Source organism: Oenanthe melanoleuca, chromosome 1, assembly GCF_029582105.1.
Source record: "Oenanthe melanoleuca isolate GR-GAL-2019-014 chromosome 1, OMel1.0, whole genome shotgun sequence".
Lineage (NCBI taxonomy): Eukaryota > Metazoa > Chordata > Aves > Passeriformes > Muscicapidae > Oenanthe > Oenanthe melanoleuca.
The window spans coordinates 26813900-26838470 of NC_079333.1; the positions used below are offsets into that span (position 1 = coordinate 26813900).

General features: G+C 47.0%; 1 protein-coding gene across 11 annotated transcripts; it reads right to left on the minus strand.

Annotated features, from left to right (window-relative positions):
* Positions 1-1095: 1095 nt before the first annotated feature.
* Positions 1096-23626, minus strand: ZNF384 (zinc finger protein 384). Of its 11 annotated transcripts, none has more exons than XM_056510598.1 (11): positions 23291-23603; positions 22853-22901; positions 21774-21963; positions 19090-19156; positions 18704-18944; positions 18043-18364; positions 5979-6203; positions 5144-5326; positions 4275-4353; positions 3291-3449; positions 1096-3139 (listed from the first exon to the last, which is right to left on the minus strand). In XM_056510598.1, the coding sequence occupies exons 3-11, from the start codon at positions 21824-21826 to the stop codon at positions 2864-2866; spliced, it is 1605 nt and encodes a 534-aa protein (XP_056366573.1). In that variant the 5' UTR covers positions 21827-21963; positions 22853-22901; positions 23291-23603; the 3' UTR covers positions 1096-2863. The 11 variants fall into 11 exon arrangements, with proteins under 11 accessions (XP_056366573.1, XP_056367331.1, XP_056365883.1 ...); XM_056511356.1 differs by having other exon boundaries at positions 21774-21921; positions 23235-23603; XM_056509908.1 differs by having other exon boundaries at positions 23235-23603.
* Positions 23627-24571: the final 945 nt, after the last annotated feature.

The following is a 24571-nucleotide window of genomic DNA, read 5'->3' on the forward strand; positions in this document are numbered from 1 at the left end:
TGCTTTTCACGTTAGCGTAGGTCAGATGCAATATTGCATTTCAACCTGGATCTGAAAGTAAAAATAACAACTGATACAGTTTGTGGGTGACAGAACTATGAAAGCTGTTGAGTAACCTGGTCCATCAATCAGCCAGGTCCATTCACACAGGCTGGACTTGGACACAGCCCCACGTGAAGCATCCAGGAAACAAGAACCCAGAGCATACCTGTAAAGAAGGGAAAGCCAAGACTTTGGATGACCAGACACGCAGCCACGGTGAGCTCCTGTATAATGCTATGAGAAGAGGGAAAATGCAATTCTCTACAGACTTAAGGCAAAGGACCAGGGGGACCTCATCCATGGCACTGGGGCTACAACACTCAATTCCAAAAGGAACATGTTTATAAGATACTGTAAAATTTGACAAGATGTAGAAAGAAAGTAATTCCTGGGTTGGAAGAAATCCCTTACAGTGGAAGACTTACAGAGTTCCGTCTGTTTATCTTGTAAAAAAGTGGATTGAGAAGGAACATTTGAGTGTTTAAATACAAATCTAAGGGGGAAAAGTCCCACTCAGGCTCTCTGAATCAGAGGGATGAATGTTTCCAGAACTAGTATCCAGAAGCCAAAGCAAGGAGAAATCTGGCTTAGATATTCAAACAGTGAAAACCTGAAGCCCTTGCAGCAGGCTGCCAATGGATTTTGTGTCCCAGTGCCTCAAAATCAAGCCAATGCATTTTGTCAACACAGTTCAAATACACATTAGTTCTTGGGGCTCAATACAGTCTAAATGGACTGAAATATCACCTGTGAAATGCAGGAGTCAAAACAGACAGCTCCTTCTAGCCTAACCTATGCACCTACCAAACACTCCACCCATTTGCAGCCAACCCTGGTGAGCAAACGCAGAGAAAAAGGTTTCTGCCCCAGGTGCAGAGCTCCTCACTTTCCTTGTGCAAACTGCAAAGTGCCAAAGGCAGGGATGTGCCGCCCCCATGCCTGCCCGCACGGCCCCTCGGGACTCATGGCAGCCAGGGGCTCCTGCAAGGGTTGGGTGCAGGGGGAAGGAACACACGTCACAGGGGCAGGGTGCTCGCAGCAGCACCTTCAAGGAGCCTTTTACACCAATTTATTTCTATACAGGGTGGTTAAAAAAAAAATAAAATAGAAGCCCCTATTGGTTGTTCATACAGAAGTCTGGGATTCTATAGGCTTTGGGTGGGTGACTGATTTTAAAACCCAACAACACATGCTTTTTCCCTTGCCTTCTCATTCTCTTCCAAGTTAGCCTCCATGATCCAAAGAAACTAACAAGTAACACACAAGACTAGCAGTCATGTGGACCAATTAAAAAAAAAAAAAAAAAAAAAAAAAAAAAAGAGGAAGGAGAATTGAAGACAAAGAGAAAGGGAAAAACAAACGAAGATTGAAAATAAAAATTCGTCAGGATAATGCGTTTTATAAACACAGAGATAGAAACAGTTACAGCAAGGACAGAGCGGGCCAGGGGTGGGGAATAGATATTTATATATATATATATATATATAAATTCAAGGGGCCTTCAGTTTATTCTTGTTGGCTCCCCCTTCTCATTAGATTGGTCTCTCTGTGGGGATCTTCATCCCCTTCTCTCCACTGTCCACCTTTTGGGGATTCTCTCCCATGACCAGGGTCCAGAAGAGGCCACCATTGCCATGTGAGTCCAGCCCGTCTTGGCAAGAGGGAGCCTGGGAGAGCAGTCTGGCAGGAGATGAGCAGGAGAAGCTAGCCTTTCCCTGCCTCCTGCCAGCTCCTTGAAAAGACTGGTCTATTCCTCCTCCTCCTCTTTCCCTTTGTGAAACTGGGGGCAGGACAGGTATGTGAGTGTCAGAACTGCTGTCATTCCGCCTTTCAGGACAGGGAGTAGAGAGAAGGGTGATGATTATTTTGGCAGTCTCTTACCCTCCCTCCAGTTGCTTTTTGGTTTGTTGTTGATGCCTGCAGCCTTTTCTGAGGAGGTGGGGGGAAAAGGAGGAGGAGGGAGAGGAGGAGGAGTACAAGCTGCTAGGATATCATCCACAACAGGCAGGAAGAGCAATGAGCAGGAACCCACATTCCTACGGGGCCATCGTGCTGCTGAGACAGCTGGGAGAGAGAGGCAGCAGTCAGTTCAGACAGACTCCTCTCTATTGCTCTCCACCAGGGGAGGAGAAAGAATGCAATACTCCACAGCCCTTAGGCAGTGTAGTATGGACAGGCACCTGTCCATCCCAGAGAACATGTCTTACTTCTCCTCCCTCCACTGGTCTCACCTTCCACTGGGGAGAAGGTTTCTCCCATCCAGTCCTTGGGGCAGGACAAGTGACCCCTCCTCCCTTTCACAAGCAGGAGGAACAGGAATGGATATTTCTCTCTTAGACACTCAAGAATCCTCAAAGAACCCCATCCAGCTGTCAACCCTGCCACATTCTTCTGTGGCCTGCTAAAAACACGTGTCCAAGCCCCTGTATATACAAGGGTCATCGCTCCATCCCATCCACCATGCGTGTCTCAACACGCAACCCCGCTTTGTACACATCCTACAGTGAGAGAGAAGGCAAAACAGGGGCCTTTCTTTGGGTTTCAAAGGAGGGGCTCTTGCATGAGGAAGTGATCCCAGCACAGGAAAGGGGCTCTTGCACAAGGAAGCATCCTCCTACCAGGCAGGCTGTTGCACAGAAGGAGCACCCCCTTGAGACAGGCTCTTGTTCAAGGGGCTGCCATGAACAGGGTTACACGGCCAGAAGAGGCTGTTGCAGGAGGAGAGGCCGGAAACTGTTGCACGAGGAGGGCCGCTGCACAAGCGGTGCCCCTGGCACAGGCTATGCACAAGAGGCATTCTGCTCCCTGGGTTGAGGTCTCTCTAGGAGCTGGAGAGGTGCTCCACTTGGATGGCGCTGGTGCTGACAGTGAGGCAGATGTCCTTGTGATGCTCTGAAGTCTTGTAAGGAGTCAGGTCAAAGGAGCACTGGGGGGGAGGGTTGGGTTGGTTAGTGTCTCCAGAAGGGCCCCCTGCTGCCCCCCCGCCCTGTGGCTGGAAGTGCTGCTGCTGCTGCGAGGCCTGGGCTTGTGCCTGAACCACCTGTTGCTGTGGGTCAGGGATGTTGTGTTTCCGCATGTGCTTCATCAGGTACGTCTCCTGCAACGGGAAGAACGGCGTGAGAGGAGGGAGAGCCAAAGCCAGTAGGGAGGGACATGGCAACTCAGGGGACTGCTCCCATTGGATCTAGAGGAGCTGCTCCCTGGGAAGTTTGGCCACTCCTGCTACCCCCAGAGTAGCAAGCACTCACCGAGGTGTAGGCCCGGCTGCAGATGGAGCAGGTGTAGACCTTGGCGTGTTTCACCGTGTGCGTAGCCAGGTGTACCTCCAACGAGGCAGCATCCGTGTACGCACGGTGGCAGTTGTGGCACTTGAAAGGTTTGTCTTTGTTGTGCTGCCGTCTGTGGGACTGGGGGAGGCGGCAGCAGCAGGGGGGAAAAAGAAAGCAAGCATGAGGAAGGAAGCAAGTATTAGTACTGGAGACGACTTTACCTCCAACACCCCCTTGCAGCCAGGCTCCAAGCTTCTGGCTGCTGAGGAAGGTACACCTGGCTCCTGGCATGGGGACAGAACTTCTCCCTCCAGTCCACCACACCCTCCCCACACATGCCCTTTCCTCTCACGCATTACTAGGCGTTTGAAGAGCAAAGACTCTTAATGCTCCACAACCCATATCATCTCAGTTTCCATGCAACTCTCAGTCTTTTCCTGGTCTCTCCTTTTCTGCCCCCCTATACATCTGCACCCGGCATCTAATACCTTCAGGGCAGGATTTGCTTTAACTACTTGCAGGTGTTTACAAGTCTCTGCTCTTCGGCACACTCTACAGTCCCCCTCCTCCAGGGTACTGCAACAGGACACACCACCTCGGCTTCCCTATAACCCTTACGCCCTCCACTTCATTGTAAAACAAACAAAAAACCCACCCAGATACCCAGACTTTATTGGGTGTAACATTTTGCTACGGTCTTGCCCCAGCTAAGTTACAAAACTGCAAAACAGATGGGAGGAACTTTGCTAAGGTCTCACCGCTTTCCAGTTAACAATTTTACAGGATGCAACTGTTTATGCAACTTCTTTGGGCCACTAGTGCCACAAGTCAGGAATCTCTTCCCTGCCCAGGGCTTCAATAGCTTTCTGTATTCTTTTACTCTCCTCCCAACTGCCCCACTTCTTCTACCACAGGCACCCTTGCCAACCCCTGCTGGCGAGCAAGACACACCCAGCCCCTTACCTGCAAGTTGGAAAGCTGGGTGAAAGCCTTTTCACACCCAGGGTGAGCACATTTGTAGGGTCGGTCCCCGGTGTGGATACTGTTGAGGAGGAAGAGCACAAATGGGAGGCAATGAGCAGGCAGACAGGTCAGACTGCCAGGGCCTGCTGCTGTGTGAGGGGGTGATGTTGCCTCCAGATGCTGTTCTAGCTGGACAAAGAGAGCTTTGCCCAGCTCCTGTGTCCAGTTAAAGCTGGAGAAGACAGGCAGTCAAGCAGATTTCAGAGTGACTAGGACTGAGGAGCAAGAGCTTATGAACGTCTGGACAGCTCAGCATGAGAGCTACCTAAAAACGTACTGGGAGGGGTCTGGAGGTCCAGGCTCCCTACTCCAAGCTCAAAGAGTCCCAAATGACCAAGAGGAATCTGTTCTCTTGCTTCCACAGTACCAAGAAGGCAGCTCTGTTCCCTCCAGGATAAACACACCAACACTCTTCCTTTTAAGTAACAGGCTGAGTTTACCTAGAGTGTTAATCTGTCCCTGTCCCCCTGCAATGCCAGGAGCAGCTTCCACACACTCAGTCCAACCCCCGTGGTGCCAGGCTGGGATCCCCTACAGCCAATGCCTCTCTCTCTATCGCTCTCTCTCTGTGCCGCCCACGGTGCAAGACCAAGGATCCCCAGGGACAGCACGTGCCCACCTCAGCCCTGCCGTGGTCAGTGTCTCCTGCGCAGCCTCCACTCCATCCACTCAGGTGAGTCACCTCCTTCTGGGTGCAGCCGGCCGCATTCCCCGCCCGCCCCCCGCATGCTTGGCGCGCGTGCTCCAGAGGTGCATGCCGGCAGCGCGGGGGGACCAGGGCCAGGCCCCCAGCCTCCTCTGGCCCTTACCGTGTGTGCTGCTGCAGGTGGGAGAGCTGGCGGAAGGCCTTCTGGCAGTAGCGGCAGGTGTAGGGCTTGGCCCCCGAGTGGATGCGGAGGTGCTGGGCCAGGTAGGATGTGTTGGCGAAGCTCTTGGAGCAGTGAGGACACTTGTGCGGCTTGACAATCGCCGTGTGGAGCTTGGAGTGGATCCTGCCGAAGAGGAGGAGGAGCAGCAGCAGTTGGACATGACCGCCATCTGGCTAGTGCTGATGGAATGAGGGCACAAAGGGGGTGGGACAGCACCACGCTCTCTGCTACATGAAGGAACTCCAAACACAGCATGAGCTCTCTTGGTCTCAAACTGTGCTCCCCTTGGGTTCAAGAGACCATGGTCTGTCTGCACCGGGGGAGGATCCAGAGAGAGGAACTATAGAGCTTGGACTGAGGGGCATTGGCAGAGCTGTGTGTGGGAAGCCTATGGCTGAAATAATAGCGGGGGGGGCTGCAAGCCTGGACTTGAGATGTTTGGCAGAACTACGCTGGGGTGACAGGGAACAGTCCTCCTATGCCCACTCTACTCTCACACTGACACAACCAGGAATACCTCCTGTCAGAAAGCACCACTCTGCTGCCGACGCCCCTCCGGCGAAGCAGCGCTAACCTGAGCGCACCCAGCCCCTCACAGCCAGGGACCAGTCTCACGTGTCCAATACCGCTACTGCCAGTCTGACGTGTGTAAGACCTGACCAGCCTGTGACAACCAGCCAGGTCTCCCCAGGCAGCCGCCCAATGAGGTGCTCACAGCATGCTGGGATGACGGCAACATGCAGTGCGGAGGGCCCCAGCCTCCTCTGGCCCTTACCGTGTGTGCTGCTGCAGGTGGGAGAGCTGGCGGAAGGCCTTCTGGCAGTAGCTGCACGTGTAGGGCTTGGCCCCTGAGTGGATACGAATGTGCTGGGCCAGGTAGGAGCTGTTGGCGAAGCTCTTGGAGCAGTGAGGACACTTGTGTGGCTTTGTCTCCGTGTGGGACTTGGAGTGGATCTGCATCTCCGACTTGGAGTAGAAGGTCAGCGAACACATCCGGCACCTGGGACCGGGGCGAGGGGAAGAGACAGTGTCACATGGGGGTAAGCCCCAGACTGGATCAACTTTAACTGGAGGGGATCTTCCACACTGAGTGAAGAAGGGGCATTTTCCCACTACGTGGTACTGGGGAGGTTTCACCTGGGACACTGCTTGGCTGTGAGTGCTTCAGTCCCAGGGGGACAAATTTAAGCTGGGAAATGGTGTAACAGACCAAACAATACTTCACAGCCAGACAAGTAAAGGCGTCAGAAGAAACCAACTTGCTTGTAAGAGACAGGGCAACACTTTGGAAACTTTCCAAGAGCAATCCTAAGGGGATAGGAATAATTCCCAGACAAAACCCCCCCATTATTTATTTCAGTCAAAAAAACCTTGGAAAACCTGGAAATCCCAGGTTATAGTTAGTACTAGAAGTTAATTCCATGTACTGTGAAGTTTGTGAGAGCAGAAATGGCCAAATCCACTCAACTCTGCTCCCCTTTTTGGAGAAGACACTCAAATGTTTAGGGTATAAAATGCTGAGAATAACAGCAGTGCTGCTTTCCTAGTGGGTCTCACAAAGATACTCTGGATATCAAATGTGGTATTTCATTGCTCTAGTGGGCTTTCATCATTTCAGTCTTACTGACGTGATGCAAAATGTTTTGTCTGGGTGTTTGGATCCATCTGTTCCCATAATGATCAGAAATGTATTTGTTAACACACAGACTCTCTGAACAAGAAGAAGCAGTTGGCATCGCTCTGCTACGGATGCTGCTGTTAAAAACTGTTCCTCCACCACGACACCAGGCTGTTAAGAGAAGCTCGTACTGTTTTACAATTCAAGATGGTAAAAGCTTTTGTGGTTGATAATTTGACAGAGATAGAAGCTGCATCCAAATTACTCATTTCTTCCCCCACACCCCACGTGTGTCAAACAAGGGGCAGAGCTAAGGCTTATCTGAATTTAGGTTTTTCATTTACATTAAAGACAAAATAGAACCTCCACATGTAACTTCCAGGGTCACGTTTGAGAGAAGAAATGCCATCCAGAGGAAGTCTTGTTAACATGAATTCAACTTTCACAGTGGTTTTGTCTGGGAATTTCCTTGAGTTTTATAGTGTTTACAAAACTACTCAACAACAAAAGTCTCTGCAGGTATTGTAAGCCACAGAGAGCTGATCCTGCTCTTTCCCACATCCATCTCCTCTCAGGAGGATACTTCATTACATCTACTGTTGTGACTCTGTTGGAGCCAGAAGCTTTATGATGTGTGCAGTCTGATTAGCGTATGTCGTGTAAGCAGTATTTATCCAGCACCTACCTTAACTTCCACAGGCCCTTCTGAGCAACAGCTTGATTCCAAGCCATTTAGCTGGAAGCCATGCCTCCCTAGCAAGCACTCTAACACACACCTGTCATAACATTTCCCTCCTCTCCACCTTTGCTCTTTTACATTCATTATCATCTCTAACAGTTGTTCCCACGTGTCCTACCTTCATCTTTCTCTTAATCCATTTTAATTGCAAGCCCTAACAGAACATGCAAACTAAGTACATCCTTAGATAAATTCCTCCTCACACACACACACACCCCCCCAATCCCTTCTGGAATCAACAAGCAGAAGCAATCTGGCTGTTTCTCCCTACATCTATTAAAGACATAAGGAGCAAAAAGGAACCATCACCATCATAGTTTGATTTATAAACCAAGATCTACTTTTTTTCAAAAATATCTTAAGTTGCACAACTTGTTCCAGGCTTTCTGAAATGCTAGACTTGAATAGAGCATATGCATTTTGCAGTCACACTTACAGGATGAGGAGTGTGTATCCTTGAAAGCACCAATGTTCAAAATAACTTTGAGGTGAACACTGAATAGAAAAATACCTTTGAGTCACCAAGTCCAGTTCCCTGCTAATGCAAGCAATTACAGCATAATCCCATACTTGACTTTTAGCAAGCCCCTTCTCAGCAGATGCTGACTTCCATTACTCTCAATTGAACCCCGTTCCACAGCATTGGCTCTCTGATAAGGAACCATTCAATTGAGAACAAGCTCCCAGTGTGATGCTGTGCTAATATGGCTCACCAAAACAAAGGGGAATAGCAGGTATCCTTTTTATATACAGGAGGGGAGCAACTGTTCTTGCCCACAGCATATCTAATTCTGAAATCCATGTCCTTAACAATTACTAAAAAACTCACACAGGCTCAGCAAACTTAAAGAATGACGGCATGTGGAAAACTGGCTTTGCAGGAAAGATTCACTGATTCCTGTCAATCTAGGTTTGGAGTAAAGTTTAAAAGATAACTTGTTCAATATCCAAATAAATCTAGGGAGAAAAATATCAATTATTATGGGCTTGTTTTATGAACAAGTAAGGCATAACAAGGAACAACAACTGCTACTAGAAGTGAAAAGAAGATGAAACAGGCCTATTCCAATCATCAGAATAATGCATCTTTGGAACAAGGCTCAGAGGCTACAACATGATCTATCACTTGGCCCCTACAATCAGTATTCTGAGAATCCAGGTACCTTTCTGAGAGAAATACCCTTCTAAGGGTTTTGCTCTAGTTTAAAGAGAATGCTGGGCACTAATCTCTTCTGTGCTGTACACAGGACTCTATATTTTAAATAGTCTATTCTGTCCTGAAAAATTAATGAACTTTACCATACCATCAAGTCTAAGTAGTCCCATGCATTAAATCTATAGTGCCATAAAGCCATCAACTTCATCTTCCAGAACGTCTGTGCACCCTTTCCTTTACTTATTTATTTTGCCAGATATCTGCCTTCAGGTCAGAAATTCTCTTAAATAAACTTTAATGAAGACAGACTGCATGTCCTTTTCTATTTTCAAAATAAAATTATAAAGAAGTTGTTTCAAAACCTCATTGGCACTTACATGGCAATGAGAAACCTCATTATTAGCAAAAACAGGCCTCAACAACAATAATAAAACCCCAAAACCCTAACCTCCCCAAAAATCCCAAAACAAAACTCTAAAATGAACAAACCAACCAACTCCTGTTGTCTGAATGTAGCAGCTATAGATATTCTGATACTGTTTTTCAAACAACATTTAGAATGAAAATCTTGCAAGAACTCATTTTCTAATCATCTAATTAGCATCAACCCGGAGAGAGCAAGAATGTTATGCAGCATTAACAAATTCATGAGCCTTATGAGTTAAAAAAAAGCCCTGGAATATAACAGAAAGCTGCATTTCAGAATTTTATATTGTGTGGTATCAGGCTTTTTCAAGGGAACAAATGATCCATTTAATTAAGGGCTTCTCATTCTGCCTCAGACAACATCAAATATTAAAGGGGAAGATGCAATCAGCCCTCTAGTGGGCAAATATGGATTTAAAAAAATGTTAAATCTATATGGATAATGAGAATATCCCATCTGACACTAGCAGCGTTTCAGTATTCGACTTCAGTGAAATTCTGGCTGGGGAGAGGAAAAATAAAGAATGCTCCTTGCTAAACATGAATGAAACACTATACGAAATAATTGATTTCTACCCCCCCTCTGTTTAATATCCATTTTTAATAGTCTCCCCACTGTGCTTCTAAACTACCCCTCCTTTGGCTGCATTCTTTCTGACAGCAAGAAACAGAAATGACTGCAGCATTCCCATTGATGGTGTGACACAACATCCCCTGCAGCTGCTTGTTATGGTTCTGTAAATTCAGACAGCCTTGGAGAAAATATCCTTAATAACACAGACGTTCATATCAACAGTTAAATTAGCACTCAGCCATACGCCAGAGATCAAAAGTAACCCCTTCCAATGTTTACAATGTTTTCTTTTTTATAGGAAATAGACATTCAGAAAATGTTCATGTTAGACAGAGACACTCAAAAATCATGAAATGCCAGTAAAAGGTGGATGTACAATTCCAATTCTACTCCCATATGAAAGTTATCACAATGAGTCATAATCAAAATGATGCTTATAGCAACTAGACTACAACTCTGTGGCACACAGTGCTGTATTTTTTTCCACTTTTCATGGAATGTTCTGCCTCATTCATCAGATGCTGTTAGGAGATAAAATACTATCTGAAATACCAGCTCATAGTAAAATTTGCCTAACATGGATTAACAGTCTATTTCGATCGAGTGCTTAATTAATCAGTATCACAGTTGTGAAAACTATGTAAGCTTTTATTGGGCTCTGAGAATTTAAATTCCTAGTATCTACTGAGAGTAGTCTTACAAGTTAATTGAGTCCTTGCTCCTTCTGTTAGGCTACAAATACAACTTAGACCACCAGTTAAAATAAAAATCAAAACAGGGAAGTCTGAAATTAGACTAGATGATAAGAGTAAGTTTAGGTTGTCAGAGTGAGCAGCTCATTTAGCAGGGAAGGAAACATCCTCCCTTTGCAATGCAGAGTTAATGAAGTAACTACTGCAAGCATAGCATAATAATGGATGCATAGCTCATGATAAATGCTAACTTGACCCTCACATTTCCCTTGGTTTTTTTAAGCTGAAGTTAAACACTTTCTTGTTAATATTTTGTAAGAGGCAGGGAAAGGAGACAAAACGAGCATCCAAGATACACTTTATTTGGGCAACACCCAAATAAAGTATGAAGATGCCAAATGAAGGCACAGGAATTGTACCTCTGCTTCCACACTGGCACACCCAGCATTAGCTCCTATTCAAAAGCCAATGCTGTGCTTCCACTGAACAGTTTATACTAGTAGTGTGTGTAACAAATTATTAGCTAGGCTCAGAGAGCTCGATCAACTTATTTCCACAGTCCTTCAGTCAACTGGTGGCTTGGTAAGGTTGCAGAAAAGCATACTCTCATATACTGGCAAGGCAAAGAACAGTTTTAAATGCTCTCATCATATGGCACTTTCCCAGTTCTCAGATTTGAGGGCATTCCTGCACTTTGTCAATTTTTCCAAATGACCCTAAAAATACCTGAGCCAGAATGTTGTGGTATTTCAGCATACTTCACAAGTTGCCTATTTTCTTTTAATGACTCAATCATTTATGCTTTCGACAGTTGCACCTTAAACGTTTTCTGTCACAGTCTCACACTGGGAGCTTTCATGATGTCACTTAATTCCTAAAAGACTTTTTCACAGTTATTGCTTTCCAGGATACATATTCCTTATCTTTATATCAGAGACATTCAAAAGTCCAACAAGACACGTCTGTCTGATAATGTTTTCCATTGTGTCTGAACATCCGGACCTCAATCCCTGGCCGTTGGAGACATCACGCTCTCCCAAAAGGTTAAGTCTTCCAAGGGACTGTATTGAAATATATTTTGTCTGAACAATTAACAACCACATAAAGATCTCTTTTTTTACAGCTATCCACCAGCATTGCTTTTATCTTTAGGTTATCAGCCGTGACTTTCTGTTGACCACCAAATCATGGAACATCAGGCCTAAGACACTGTCTACCAATTTTTGAAATCAGTCACCATTAGCATAAAAGACCAACAAAACAATGAAACACAATAATGCTTCCTAGTATAGTGATAACATGCAAGAGCTAAAATTAGAATACAAAAGGCCCATAAGAAAGCAGGAAATCTGGATATACCAGGATTAAGGTCATCCATATCACCATAATTTGGCTCTGCAATGCAGGTGCATTCTGATACAGCCTTATTGACAGTTTCCACAGAACTGTACTCTTATTACGTTGCACAGACAGATACTCAACAAGCAAGTGTTCAGTTTGTTACATCACCACTCTGGACAGCCTTAAGACTTGTCAGCCACAAGCAATTCCAACTTCCTGAAGCAGATCACTCATCTCCTCCACCCACCACAGAAATATCAGTGCTCCATAAGCACTAATCTATCCCCACAATGTCCCCATTTTGTTTCTTGTAAGGGAAAGGAATCACAAAAGACACAGTGAAACACAGTAAGGCAGATATATCCCCTAATTCAAAGTGGCCAAACTGGTATCTGTGACCCCTTTATTCCTTTAAAGGAAAATTCCTATTATATATGTTCATATCACTGCTCAAACAGGGTCCCACCTGTAACAGGAGTGTTCAATGATACTTGAGATTATGGTTTTGGAAACACCAAGTGTTAATTATTTCAGGATAATTCTCTGTGGGCATTTGTAGCCTGAAACAAATGCAAATCCACTGAAAACTGGACCTAACTCATACTTTCACACTCTTCAAGGCAAGATTATCTTTAGGGCTGTAGGATACCACAGCAATCTGAGGCAGAAGCAAGTAATCAACAGTTCTTCATACTAGCAAATGCCTTCCCCAGATTATCCTCCTCAATTTCACAATCCCATGTCAATGCATTTTATTTTAACAGAACATTCCTTTCAGGCTGAGCAAACATGCAGGACTCTGACAGGTTATCATGCACCAATAACTAATCAAGGATGGTATCGAAGTGCATTGACTCAATAGGGCCAAATTAAGGTGAAATCAGAGGTGCAAAATACAGTTTTAAAGTTCCCTCTCTCCCAAGCTGAAACTGTGACTGTCCTCCTTATTCCCTTGCACGCACTCATACCATTGACAAGTAACATGCCAAAATTAGAATCAGTGACTGCAGAACTTCTCCTGTCAATTCCTTCTGTTAGGCACTACGAGGAACTGCCAAGGTAAAGCACGTATGTGTATACACATACAGTTGCAATATCTCAGCAGAAGGGAGAGAACTTACCGTAACACAAGGTTTTACCTCGTACCCTCATGCATGTGGCCAGTCAAATTGTAATTTTCTAAGCTCCAAGCACTGCATTCATATACAAAGCAAAGATTATGTGTACAAACTGCATGTGTGTATGTAAATGTGCATGTGCAACAGTTTTCCTTAGAGTTCTGAGATCATTAGCTAATTCCAACCAATCTGGAAAAGGGGTAAGGATCTTAAAAGTCAACACAAGTCTCAAAAATACACAGCTGAGGAAAGAAGAGAGACTCTCTTGGAGTCCTCTGCTGAGGGAAAGGCTAATAAGCTCACCCTTGATTAGACATCAGAGAATCCACACAGGAGAGAGCCGCTGGAAACCAGGCATCATTAGTTCCGCTGCTCACGGAACTACTTGTTAAAAAAAGCAAACAGAAATTCCAACATGTGGCATCATACTGACACCCACATTGGTCATCAGCAATCTTAAAATCCATTGCACAGACCTCTGCCACTGCAGCTATGATGATAAATGACAGCAATAATACTTTGTCACCTTTTTCTAGCCTAAGAGGGAAATGAGGTTCTTTGCCAGAGGAGGCCATATTCTTATGCTGACATCAAAGGCATGGCAAAATTTAGAAACACTGGGCTTAGTATTTCTAGGGTTTGGAGGGAATGTGGTCAAGCTTTCTACCTGACACTTCAAACTTAATTCCACCTTTGCCCTTAGCCTTCTAGCCCAGAGCAATCCCCTCTCCTGCACCGAGGCCCAGACCCAAGCTCTTGATCCTCTACTGCAGATGGGCTCTTTGCTACTTGGTTCCCTCAATTACCTAATACTTATCTCCTCTCCCTCATGCTTCTGTTTGTCTGTCCAGATTCCATACTCTCATCCCTCTTTGTTCTGCCAGTTCTAGGTATCTCATTTGCCAGCACCTATCAGGTCTGGTTTCTTTCCTTCATCCCTGCTCTTGTCTGTTTATAGCTTATTCCTGCGCTAGCTCTCCTATCTCTCCCTTGCAAAGAGGTCCCTATCACATCCTCTGCTGCATTCCCTAGTTTGTAGGCTCTTGTCTTTTCTCTGCCCCTTTCTGATTCCCATCTCTACCAAGTTTCCAGATTTCCTCAACAAACAGCTCCAGTCTCTGCCCATACCTCATTCTCATCCCTACCATGTTTGAACCAAGCAGTGTCTTCTCACCCTTGCCTTTGTGCCCATCAGAGGGGGAAGTTACTGTCCACATGGGGCACTAAAGACTCCTGAAGAAGCAGAAGGAGCAGCTGTGCCTGAAGGAAAAGCATGTTTGGCCCTTCAGTACAACTCCAGAAGAAGCTTAGAGCTGCAGAAAGAATATAGTCCAGTCTCACAGAGAAAACTGAGAGAAGTTAGGCTGTATTTGTCTCCTCTGTGGAGATGGACTGTCTGCTGAGCGCCTAGAGTTGTGCAAGCCTCAAGAAACGCAAAGATAATATAACCTTCACATATTTCAGCCACCAAACTATAAATCATCTCAAAACATGCTTAACCAATTTTTTTCCAAGCTTAAAACTGGCCAAATTCAACAATACTGTCACAGACATATGTGGCTTACAAAACCCATAGCCACCACATTACAAATTGATTCAAAACTATGGGAAGTTCACCAAACAGTAATGCTAAATCCAGTACAGGGAAGACAAAACAGGCTTAAAACAAGACATGTTCTTTGAGAAGGTGCCCACCTGCTGTATTCAAACCACTGGCTCCCCCTGTGTACAAAATTTGCTCCCTAATGAGGTTGTCCATCCAGCTTCCTCACCTTTTACAGCTCAGTTTACTAAGGCTTCTGTACACTTTCACACCTTGGACTCATCTCAGAAGTTTCCTATGTCCCTCAGCTTCCAACCTCCCTGCTGTTCCCCAGTGAAAGTAAGGAAAACTCATAACTAGAAGTAGAGAAGACAGAGCTTGTTGATTACCCTACAACAGTGAGGCAGGCCTTTCTCAAGCTGACAACCTTTCTGTTGGTATCTAAGGCTCTAGAGCACAGCTTGCAGAACCATTCCAGACTATAAACTGGTATTCATCCTAGATTTTACTTAATACCAGAGCCTAGCAATGCCTATACAAAGCTCTTCTTCTTACAAAGAAACTACTTAGAGAACTGTCAAGAGAAAGAGAATTGATGATCTGGCCCAGAGCAGCCGAACCACTTAATCAATCTTGTCCACTGATCACATCACACCACAGACTTCTAAAAGTGCACAGGTACAGGCACCACACCAGGACTAAAAAACAATCCTACTCTATCCAGGACCTGTTTGCTACCTTTTCCTCAGAACCTTTTAAAGCACTGGGAAGAAGCCATGTGCTTCACAGTGCCAGCATCTTTCTAGAAAGACTCTTGATGCTGATCTCATTTTCCAAAGAAAAAGCTAATTCTAGGAAGATGTCAAGGAAGATTAACAAAAAGCTGACGATTAATCCAGAAAAGACTGAAGTGACATTACTCATGAAGAAAAGTGCTTCACAGGACTGGGTTAGATGCTGTCCTCCCCTGGAGGTGCAAGCATTCTTCCAATAGCACAACACAAAGCACCAAGGACACTGCCAGACTAATCCTAAGGACAGACATCGAAGATCTGCAAGTATTGCCATCATTAGCAAAAGCCTCACACCTTTACTTAAAAAACCCAAACCCTAGTCATAGAGATTCTTGCATCACTTTCACAACGGCCTGCCAATGCACTTCTAGAGATGATACAGCAGTGAAACAGCTGCCATTTGCTGGAGCAGGCATCTCTACATTTAGTAGAGAATGGGATGAGCTGCAGGTTTATGCTCCAACATCTTCCACATGTGCCTGGCTGTGCTGCTCATTCAAGGCCTTACTCTGCCTTTATCACCACACTAGGAGTCAGGAATTACAAATACTAGCCACCTGCCCAGACGCTCATGACAAGAGAGCTCACAGAACTCAAGAACAAAGCTTAAAAAAATAATTAAATTTGACAAAATAATCCTAGACTTTAGGAACTGGGTATTAAAATAAAAAAAATCACACTGATCAACGTAGTACAACTCCTTCCAGGAATCTGAGCACATTATTCTCAATGCCTCATCATGGGAATTAGTGAAATAATACGAATGTAGTCATATGAATGCCAAAACCAACTCCTCCTCCAGCCTGAGAAAGAAGCAGGAGTAGATGAACCTCACCCACAGTCTTAATTTAGCTAGCATATGTCTGCATACTGTAGTGATGGGAACTACTGAAATCATCCTCTAGAATACAGAAGGATCCCAGTATTCCTCAAAATTTTAACTTGTGAGTCTATTCATATGCATATTATAGAGAAATACTTTTACTATGTTTCACAAAGGTTTTCTCTCCCACAGCTCCAAGAGATGATTGCGCTTTCCTTTATTTTTCCAACAATCATTTTTAGTTCCAAACTTGCACATGGAATGCATCATCCAAAGAGCAGATCTCAAGAAGGGCAGAAGTACTCCTTGGTGGTCTTCAATAAATCCCAATTTAACTCTCTCACACCTAAGCACTGCTCAGAGGAAGGCGTGCTTGGGGTGGGGGTTGGTGGAAGAGCTACCACACTCAGACTAAACATAAAAAAATCTTAAAGATAAAGAAATGACATGTTACCACATATATACTCATCTGTTTTTTCCCTGCAAAGACTTTTTCATGAGCTGTTACACAGACTATGCGTGTCCATAAAGTTTCTGCTGAGTCACTCCACCTGGTCTTGGGCATTTTTTTTTTCAAACTTACAAGTAAACAAGGAGTTATAATTAAAGCCCTTGTTCAGCTTTAATTCTAGTGTTCACTGCCAATTGTGTCCCCTGTAAATACATATTTAACAACCTAATTAGCAACCCAGACTGTAAGCAGCTTGAGTAGTGTGGAACTGTGGCTATGGCCCAAAATAAATGGTGGGATTACAAATAGCAAGCTACCTAACACTCCCACCCTTCCTCACCATACGCTGATTATATTTTCAAAGTGGAAGAACTGGGACACTGGCTAAGAAAAAGGCTGATCCAAGCTCTAGTTTTGTACCCATTTAACTATGTTGATTAAAAAATGTAAACATTAAAAAAATGCTACAGTTAAAAGTGAAAAAATGCCTGAGGTGGGTGCACAGATTCTGTGTTGATGCCTTCATTTCCTATGGCTTAATTCCAGAAAGATAACTAAATCTGTACCAAAACAAAGAGCATCTAGGATGATGAAAGGAAATCTACTTGATATGGGATCCTGGGCACATTATAGGGAAGTGAGAAGACCATCTTCTATTTCTGTTTCAATTTGGCTGCTACTTTGCCTCTTATTTATCTTAATCATCTACCAGAAACACCTATCACTGAATCAAAATAAGTGCTCCTGCTTCCCACCAAGGACAGACCATCACATTTACTCCCTACCACTTTCTGCTCTATCTGGTTCCCACCTTTCCTGAAGGTGCTTGTCCTCTGGTTCAAGGATTCCCTCCTACCTTATCTCTCCCCTCCCCATCACTCAAACTCAAGCCACATCCCTCCAAGCTCAGAAACCCAACCTCAGGGCTCAGAACTCTCCTCCCTCTTATCTGACATACTTAGGGTTCAGAAACACCCTTATATTTAATTCAGAAATATATTTTTTCCCTTGTTTTGTTTGGAATGCTGAGATAGAAGGAGATCACATGGGGCAATACACACAGGAGCAGACACTATCACCATATTTCACTTCCTGCTCTGTGTGTCTCCAGTTTGTAGTCTTTACACTGGCCAGACTGGAGTTCTAAATGAGGAGCAGCCAGGTACACCAGGGCTCTCAGCTACACCAGAAGTGCTCCAGCTGCACCAGAAAGCACTGCACTGTGCAGTACACCAGCCTTACTACCTGGCTGTGCCATCAAGGATATAGTTTAGCCTCCACAACATCCTGGTCATTAACTAACCTAGTAATATTAACGACTATATATTCAGGAAATCAAGACTGCCCACTAAAATGAAATCCTTAAGTTTTGGGTCAACCCATCAGTTTGTAAATATTCCTGACCAGAAAGAAAACTCAATTCTTTCTGCAGCTCAAAGATTCTCTGCTCAGGGAGTCTTGGCACAAAGCAAAGACCTCTTCTTCCCCATGTAACCCTCTGAAGGGTTAAATACAGCCCCATCCCCATGCAGTATTACAGTCAAGGTTTAACGCCACTCCCCACCTGTATGTCTTGCCATCCTTGTGCTGGTCCTCATCATCCTCATTTGTCAGCACAAAGGGGTCACTCATCTCTGGCAGCCCTGACTCCTGCAATCGTTTCTTCTTCCGGCCCCGGGGTGGTTTGGGGGCAACTCCCCCGCCCCCACCACCTTCAGTGAGGGTGGTTGTCCCTTTCTTGGACAGGTCTGGAACCACCTGCAGGGCTGCCTGGGAGCCAGGGGGTAGCGCAGAGACAATCATGGGAGCTGAGATGGGAAAGGTTTGGGCAGAGGCGGCTGTGGTCACCAGAGAACCTGATGGGGAAGTTATCACCAGACCAGGACCTGCAAACAAAGGAAGGTGGAGGAAGTCAGTCATTACATCTCCAATTATGCCCAACCTCCTTATCCCACAGAAGCACCTACTTTGGACTACAACACAAAAAGAAGGCTAACTTCCCCTCCCAAAGCATTCCCAGTCTCAACTGAGAAGGCAAACTTACATAAAGAGGGTGGATGTATGGAGTGCCTAGAGATTCACAGTGCAACCACACCAAGGCACCAACTCCACACCATCAGTAAGACTAGGAATAATCTACAGGCCAATAAGGATTCTCCAGGACCTTGCGTTCGGACATCCCAGAGTCCCCTTTGTTTGCTGCCAAAGCCTTTGGAGTGTCCTACCTGCTGTCATGAGCCCAGCAGACTGCACTGGTACCACGGTGATGTTCTGAGTCACAGGGGCTTGGCTGTGTGGTGTCAGCTGCTCCGGCTTGGTGTCCGAGTCCATGGAGATACCAGTGGGCAGGGCCACAGAGGTGGGGACTGTCAGCAAGGCAGGGTAGTGGGGGGGAGCCAGGCTGCAGCCCTTCTCTGTGGGCAACAGCTGCTCCTTCATCTTGTTAATGAACATGGTGTTCTCAATCTAAACGGGGGGAGAGACAGGTTTTAGCATACCCTGGCACAGCCTCGCCCAGCATTTGGCTGAGCAAGAAATGCAACACAAACACTAATCATGCATAAACTTCTAAAAGGAAGCAAGACCAACATGACAGGTTGGAAGATCTTACCTGTCCCGAGACGGTGGGCACTGCTGGCCAGAAGTACGGGGAGGAGTTGAAATGAGATTCTTCCATCCTAGCTGGGCACAGGGGGCAGGAAGAAGGGGGAAGGGAAAAGGAATGGAGGATAAAGAAGACATACAGACAGACACAAAAAACCTATTAATTCCCAGGAGTCTCCAACATGGAACTGACTCAGTCTAATGCTGTGACAGTTCCTTCATTTCCCCTGTCTTTCTTGAGCAACCTCTCCCCCCTTTTGAGCTATCTTCCCAAATAAAAAAAATATTTTCAAGAAAAAAAGGTGCCTGTTATTCCTATGGGCATGGGTCCATATGAAATGCCCCTTGCCCGGTAGTCCTCCATGCAAAAACCAGGACTGACTAGAAACCCAGAACACATCCAAATTTTCCCAATTATCATCCACCCAAGTAAATGGCATAAATTAAGTTTGTGCATCTGCAACCAGGCAAATACAGATGAAAACCGTTTTTCACCATCACAGACAGTCTGACCCACAGGCAATGCAAATTTTGCACCTTGCCTGTCCCTCCACCCCAGCTCAACACTAAGGACCCAGATGCAGCAAAGGGACATTAGCATTATGTTACACAGGAAGAAAGACAGGCAGAGAGAGGGAAACAGACTTGCCCAAGATAACAGACAGCCACAGCAGACCAAGAAGTCAAACTCAGGGCTCCTAACTTCCTGCTGGCCAGGCTGGCCCCACTCTTGAAACACAGAAATCTCACTCAATATTCCTGCTCCCCTCCAACACAACTAAGCAGTATGAAAATAACCTCATCCCTCTGCTCCTGAGATACCCTATTTCCAAGCGAGATCATGTCACAGCTCTCCACTTCCCACTTCCTTCCCATCTTTGGGACAAGATTCTGTAGGACTCTGTCCCCAGTCAAGTGCCCACTGCTCCATCTTAACTCTCTCTGCATTCATAGGACTAGTCAGACACCAAAAGAGAGTCTCTTGAACACAGAGGTATGATCTCTTTGGGAACACCTGACTGAAGAAGCACTTTCCTTTCTAATCCTTACATTCCTCTGTGAAATACCATTAGTGGACAAAGTTTGTTACACTTGCAAAAACACTATTCAAAACTTAAAGAAATTAACAAAACACTTTCTGAAGCAGAAGATACATCTATTCCTAAACAAATATGGCAAAAGTGACAGGTAAAATCTATGCTCAGAATACACCTGGTGGAGAGTGCCACTGTAGGTTTTTCACGCAGCTACCTGCAAACTTTCCCACTTGTATTTCTTGTATTATGGTCTTGCAGTGGCCTACTAATTAAACAATATTGTTTCTGAAGGGCCTAGCTCAATCATCAGGGGAGCTCAGAGGCATGCCCCCACTAGCATGAAACACACTACACAAGTATATCAGGACAGAATAAATACATGTGGAATTGCTGTGTGTGAGCCAAAATGCAAAAATAATTTTCCTCTATGTGGAGAAGCAGTATTTAAATGAACCAAATTACCCAATAATTTTGTTTTTATGAATTGCTCATGCAACAGCAAGGCCAAGTACTCCTGCCTCACTCACTCACTGCAAATCAACCAATAAACACACTTAAAGATAAATTATTTACCTTACGTTGGTGGCATGCAGTCAGACTGCTCGCTGCCTGACTGAATTACTCTGGATTTACACTGCTGTGATTCAATCAGAGGCTGATGGGGCAAGACTCTTACCTTCCTTCCTCTGCTTTCTTTTCTGAGCCAAATTAATTATTAAGTACACTGCCCACAGCACAGCCCTATGCATGCAACCCCTAATTACATGACTTTTTTCTTCCACAGGATGGACACACATGAGGAGATAACACATCCTTGGCAATGAACACCAACTGAATCAAGAGGGGTATTTTGTCTGGAATTTCCAAGTTTGAGGTTTTTTGCTTGGTTTTGGTTTTGTTTTTAAAATAAATAAGCTGCTATTTGCTTAGCTTCCACATCAAAAACACCAAAGTGAACCTGACTCTCTAAAAACACAAAGTCTCATATAATAATCAGATGCATTTTCCAAAGAAACTTTGCAGTTGTCCAAGACTCCCTTGGATGCAACTGCAAACTTCAAGAGTTAAACAGAAAGATGCCAATTTAAGCAAAAAAATCTCACAGCAGCTTTCTTATTTAAAAAGTAATGAAAGGCAAGTCCATTTCCAGATTCCAAAATCCAGACTAGCAGAGGCCAGGGCACTCAGTGGCCGTTTGTCTCCATCTTGTCTTCTACCAGAACTTCACAGAGAATCTAACTTTTGTTTGCTCAGTTTACTAAGTGTACAAGTCAAATATGGTCCTTACTGACTCTTCAAAGGATGGCTACACTTATTTCATTAAACTCCCTTAGAATCCACCTCCCCATTCAAAAATCTTCATGCTTGGCTTATTATCTATCAGACCTCAAACTTCTGGCTTGAAAGGCTGAAGTATGATGGAGTTATAAGAATGTGGAGGAAAAGGAGAAATGGTGTAAAAGTTGAAGCTTTCATGCAATTTCACTAGCAAGCCAGTCTTCTAAAGGCAGAAAACAAAGGTAAGATTCCTCCACCAACCTACTGTCCTAGTACCCAGAGCTGTCCCTCCCTTGCCCCATTTTTAGGCTAAAAGGGTATTTTGAAAACATGCACCCCTATTGGCAGGCCCCACTTAGATGCTGCTCACACTTACTTTACCAGAACTCTGCACGTAACCCTTCCAATTGCTCTATAACTACCAGACATGGGCTGGAGCTTCAACCCTGCACCACAGCACGTTCCCACTGCAGGGCCTTCATCATCCCAGCTTCCACAAACAGGCCAGAGATGGGACCTTCTTCCTATTCACCAGTCTAGTATCAGACAGATGTCAACGTACCCTCCTGATACAAACCAAAAACACTTTCTATGTACAGACCACAAATGTACATACACCAAATAAACAACCCAGTGAACCAGAGAACTCATAAGAGACAAGGGATCTGGAGTTTAGATCTCAGACAGTACTTCACAGATTTACATACTTAATGTGCAGGATTTATACTTCTTGGCAGGTCATCACTTTAATCATAAACAGACAGATAAAAGCATGTGAAGTATATGGTGAGGTAGAGGCTGTGTTTCTGGAAGGCACAATCAAGATTGGATATGCAGGTCTTTATTCAGAGGTTGACTTTTAACGGATTTCTTTATCCTCCAGATGCCTGGCTTTTATTTCTTATTCGGCATGGAGTTTTCAGTCAACAAAAGGCCCTGAGTGTAACACTCAGGAACAATTTAGACAGTTGTTTTATGTCTGCCCAAGAGCTTTGTTCAATGACAAGGCGCTTTTAGGCTTAATTGCTGCAAAATACTAAGGTTGCTAAAAGCCACACAGGCTGTTAGATCAAAAGCAAAATTGCTTCCACGGAAATCACAAGCACCAAAAAGTTCAAACGCTGCTACATGTTTAGAACAAGTGCATTTGAACACACATCAGGAATATCCCAAATGTGCCTGACAAAGTCCTGGATCCCAAACTCGCACACTAGAGACAGAACTTTGGTGCCATTCCCCGACACTTGTGTAGCCTCCACCCCGATCGAGCTCTGTTGGAACAGGTGCCTGGCAGAGGGCATACCCTGCACCTCAGCTCCTTCCAGGCGGTCAATCTGTTCACCCGCACCCCGGCGCTCCAATGCCTTCACGCCCCCAACGCCGGGACCCGCGGCCCATCCCATCTCCTCCCTCCCCGGGGCAGGGGTCACTCACGCAGCTCCGGGAGCTCCTTACCCCTCTCACTCTCCCTCCTCTTGCATTTCTCCTCCTTCCAGGGCCGGCTCTGCAAACAAACCGCCTCGGTTACCGGGACGCGCGGGGCCCCGCATGGCAGCGGGCGGCGCTCCGCGGGGCCCGCGGGCGGGGGCACCCCGGCCATATGCGGGGCAGGCGCTTCCCCGCGCGGCCCGGACCCACCTCCCCCCGCGGCGGATGAGGGCGGGGCCGGCCCGGAGCGCGGCTCCCCCGCGGCGAAGCCCCCGCCACCGGGACAGACGGGCGGACGGACAGACAGGCAGACAGCCCGCCCTCCTCCATTTCCGCTTCCGGATCGCCTCGGCCCCGGAAGCCCCGCCGCCCGGCCCCCGGCCTGCGGTCCCGCCGCCCCGCACGTTACCGGGCTCCCCCCCAGCGGCGGCCCCGGCCCGGCTCCGGCGGCGGCGGCCTCCTCACCGGAAAGACAGCGGGGAGGAGCTTCCGGGTCAGGGGGCGGGCCGCGCCTCGGGGCTTCCGGGTCGCCGAGAAGAGCGGAACGGCGTCATCAGCGGTTTCTCTTGAAAACGGGGCGGCGGAGCGGCGGCGGCGGCCCGGGGGAGGCTCCCCGGGGCGGGGGCACCGGCGAGGCGGCCGCGGCCGGAGGTCGGGGCGGGGGTCGGGCGGTCGCGCTTACCGGAAGCGCGGAGGGCGCCGGCGCGCGGGGAAGCCCGGGCTGGCGGAAGGGCGGAAGTGGCTGTGGCGGGCGGGCGCGCGGCGGCCCCGAGCCTGGCCGGCAGCGCCGCTTCCGGCCTCGCGGCGTCACGTGACGCGGGCGGGGGGGGAGAGGCGGGCGCCCTCATGAATATTCACGATCAACCGTGAATAATTAATTCGGCGGCCGCCGCCTCTGGGTCGGCGCGGGATGGGCTAGTCCAGAGTTCTGCCGGGCGCTGTGCCTGCCAGCGCCTGGGACAGTCCCGACCCGCCGCGATGATCCACATGAGTTGTCCCAAAGTTTGGCTGCCAGCGCCTGGGATGGTCCCAGCCCGCGCTGGCTCCAGTGTCTCCTGGCACGCTGTTAAACGTGTTTGTCCTGCTAAGCCAACAGAAAGGGCTTCCCGCGGGCTGGTTTTGTGCCAGAATGGGCAAACTAGACCATCTCATTCCCTGTCGGGAACAGGAAAGCAAGGCCGGGCGTGGAGGGGAACAGGGCAGCCCTTTTCCCGCAGCCCGAGGCTCCGTGTAACCTCACCCAAACACCAATTGTTTTTTTATTTGTAACCGTGCACAACGTGACCCCAGAGGGGCCTGCAGCTCGCCCTCGCTCTCAGTCAGTCGCTGGGAACTCAGTTTCACAGGTTCAGCCCACCCAAGTTCGGTCTGGCAGTTTCCCGTGCGCTGCCGGGCGCGTTGCCGCGCAGGGGCGGGAGGAGCCGCGGGCATTCCCGGCCTGGAGCCGCGGGCACAGCGGGGCTGCTGCTGCCGGGGACATCGCGGAGCCACTCCGGGACATCGCCAGGCCTGGCTGGCTGGTCAGCCCCGCTCCGAGCTGCAGACACCCCACAGAATCACCAAGCCGCGCTGGCTGTCGCTGCTCTGCTCTGTCTTCGACACTTTGGGATAAGATGCGCTTCGTTCCGCTACTCGTAGCAGGGTTAACTTTGGCGCTGGGCCCACCTCCCAGGTCAGGTTAGGTTACCTTCCTCACCTGTGGTGTTGCGCGCCTGGCGTTTGGCTGAGCTGTTTCAGTGCTCTGAC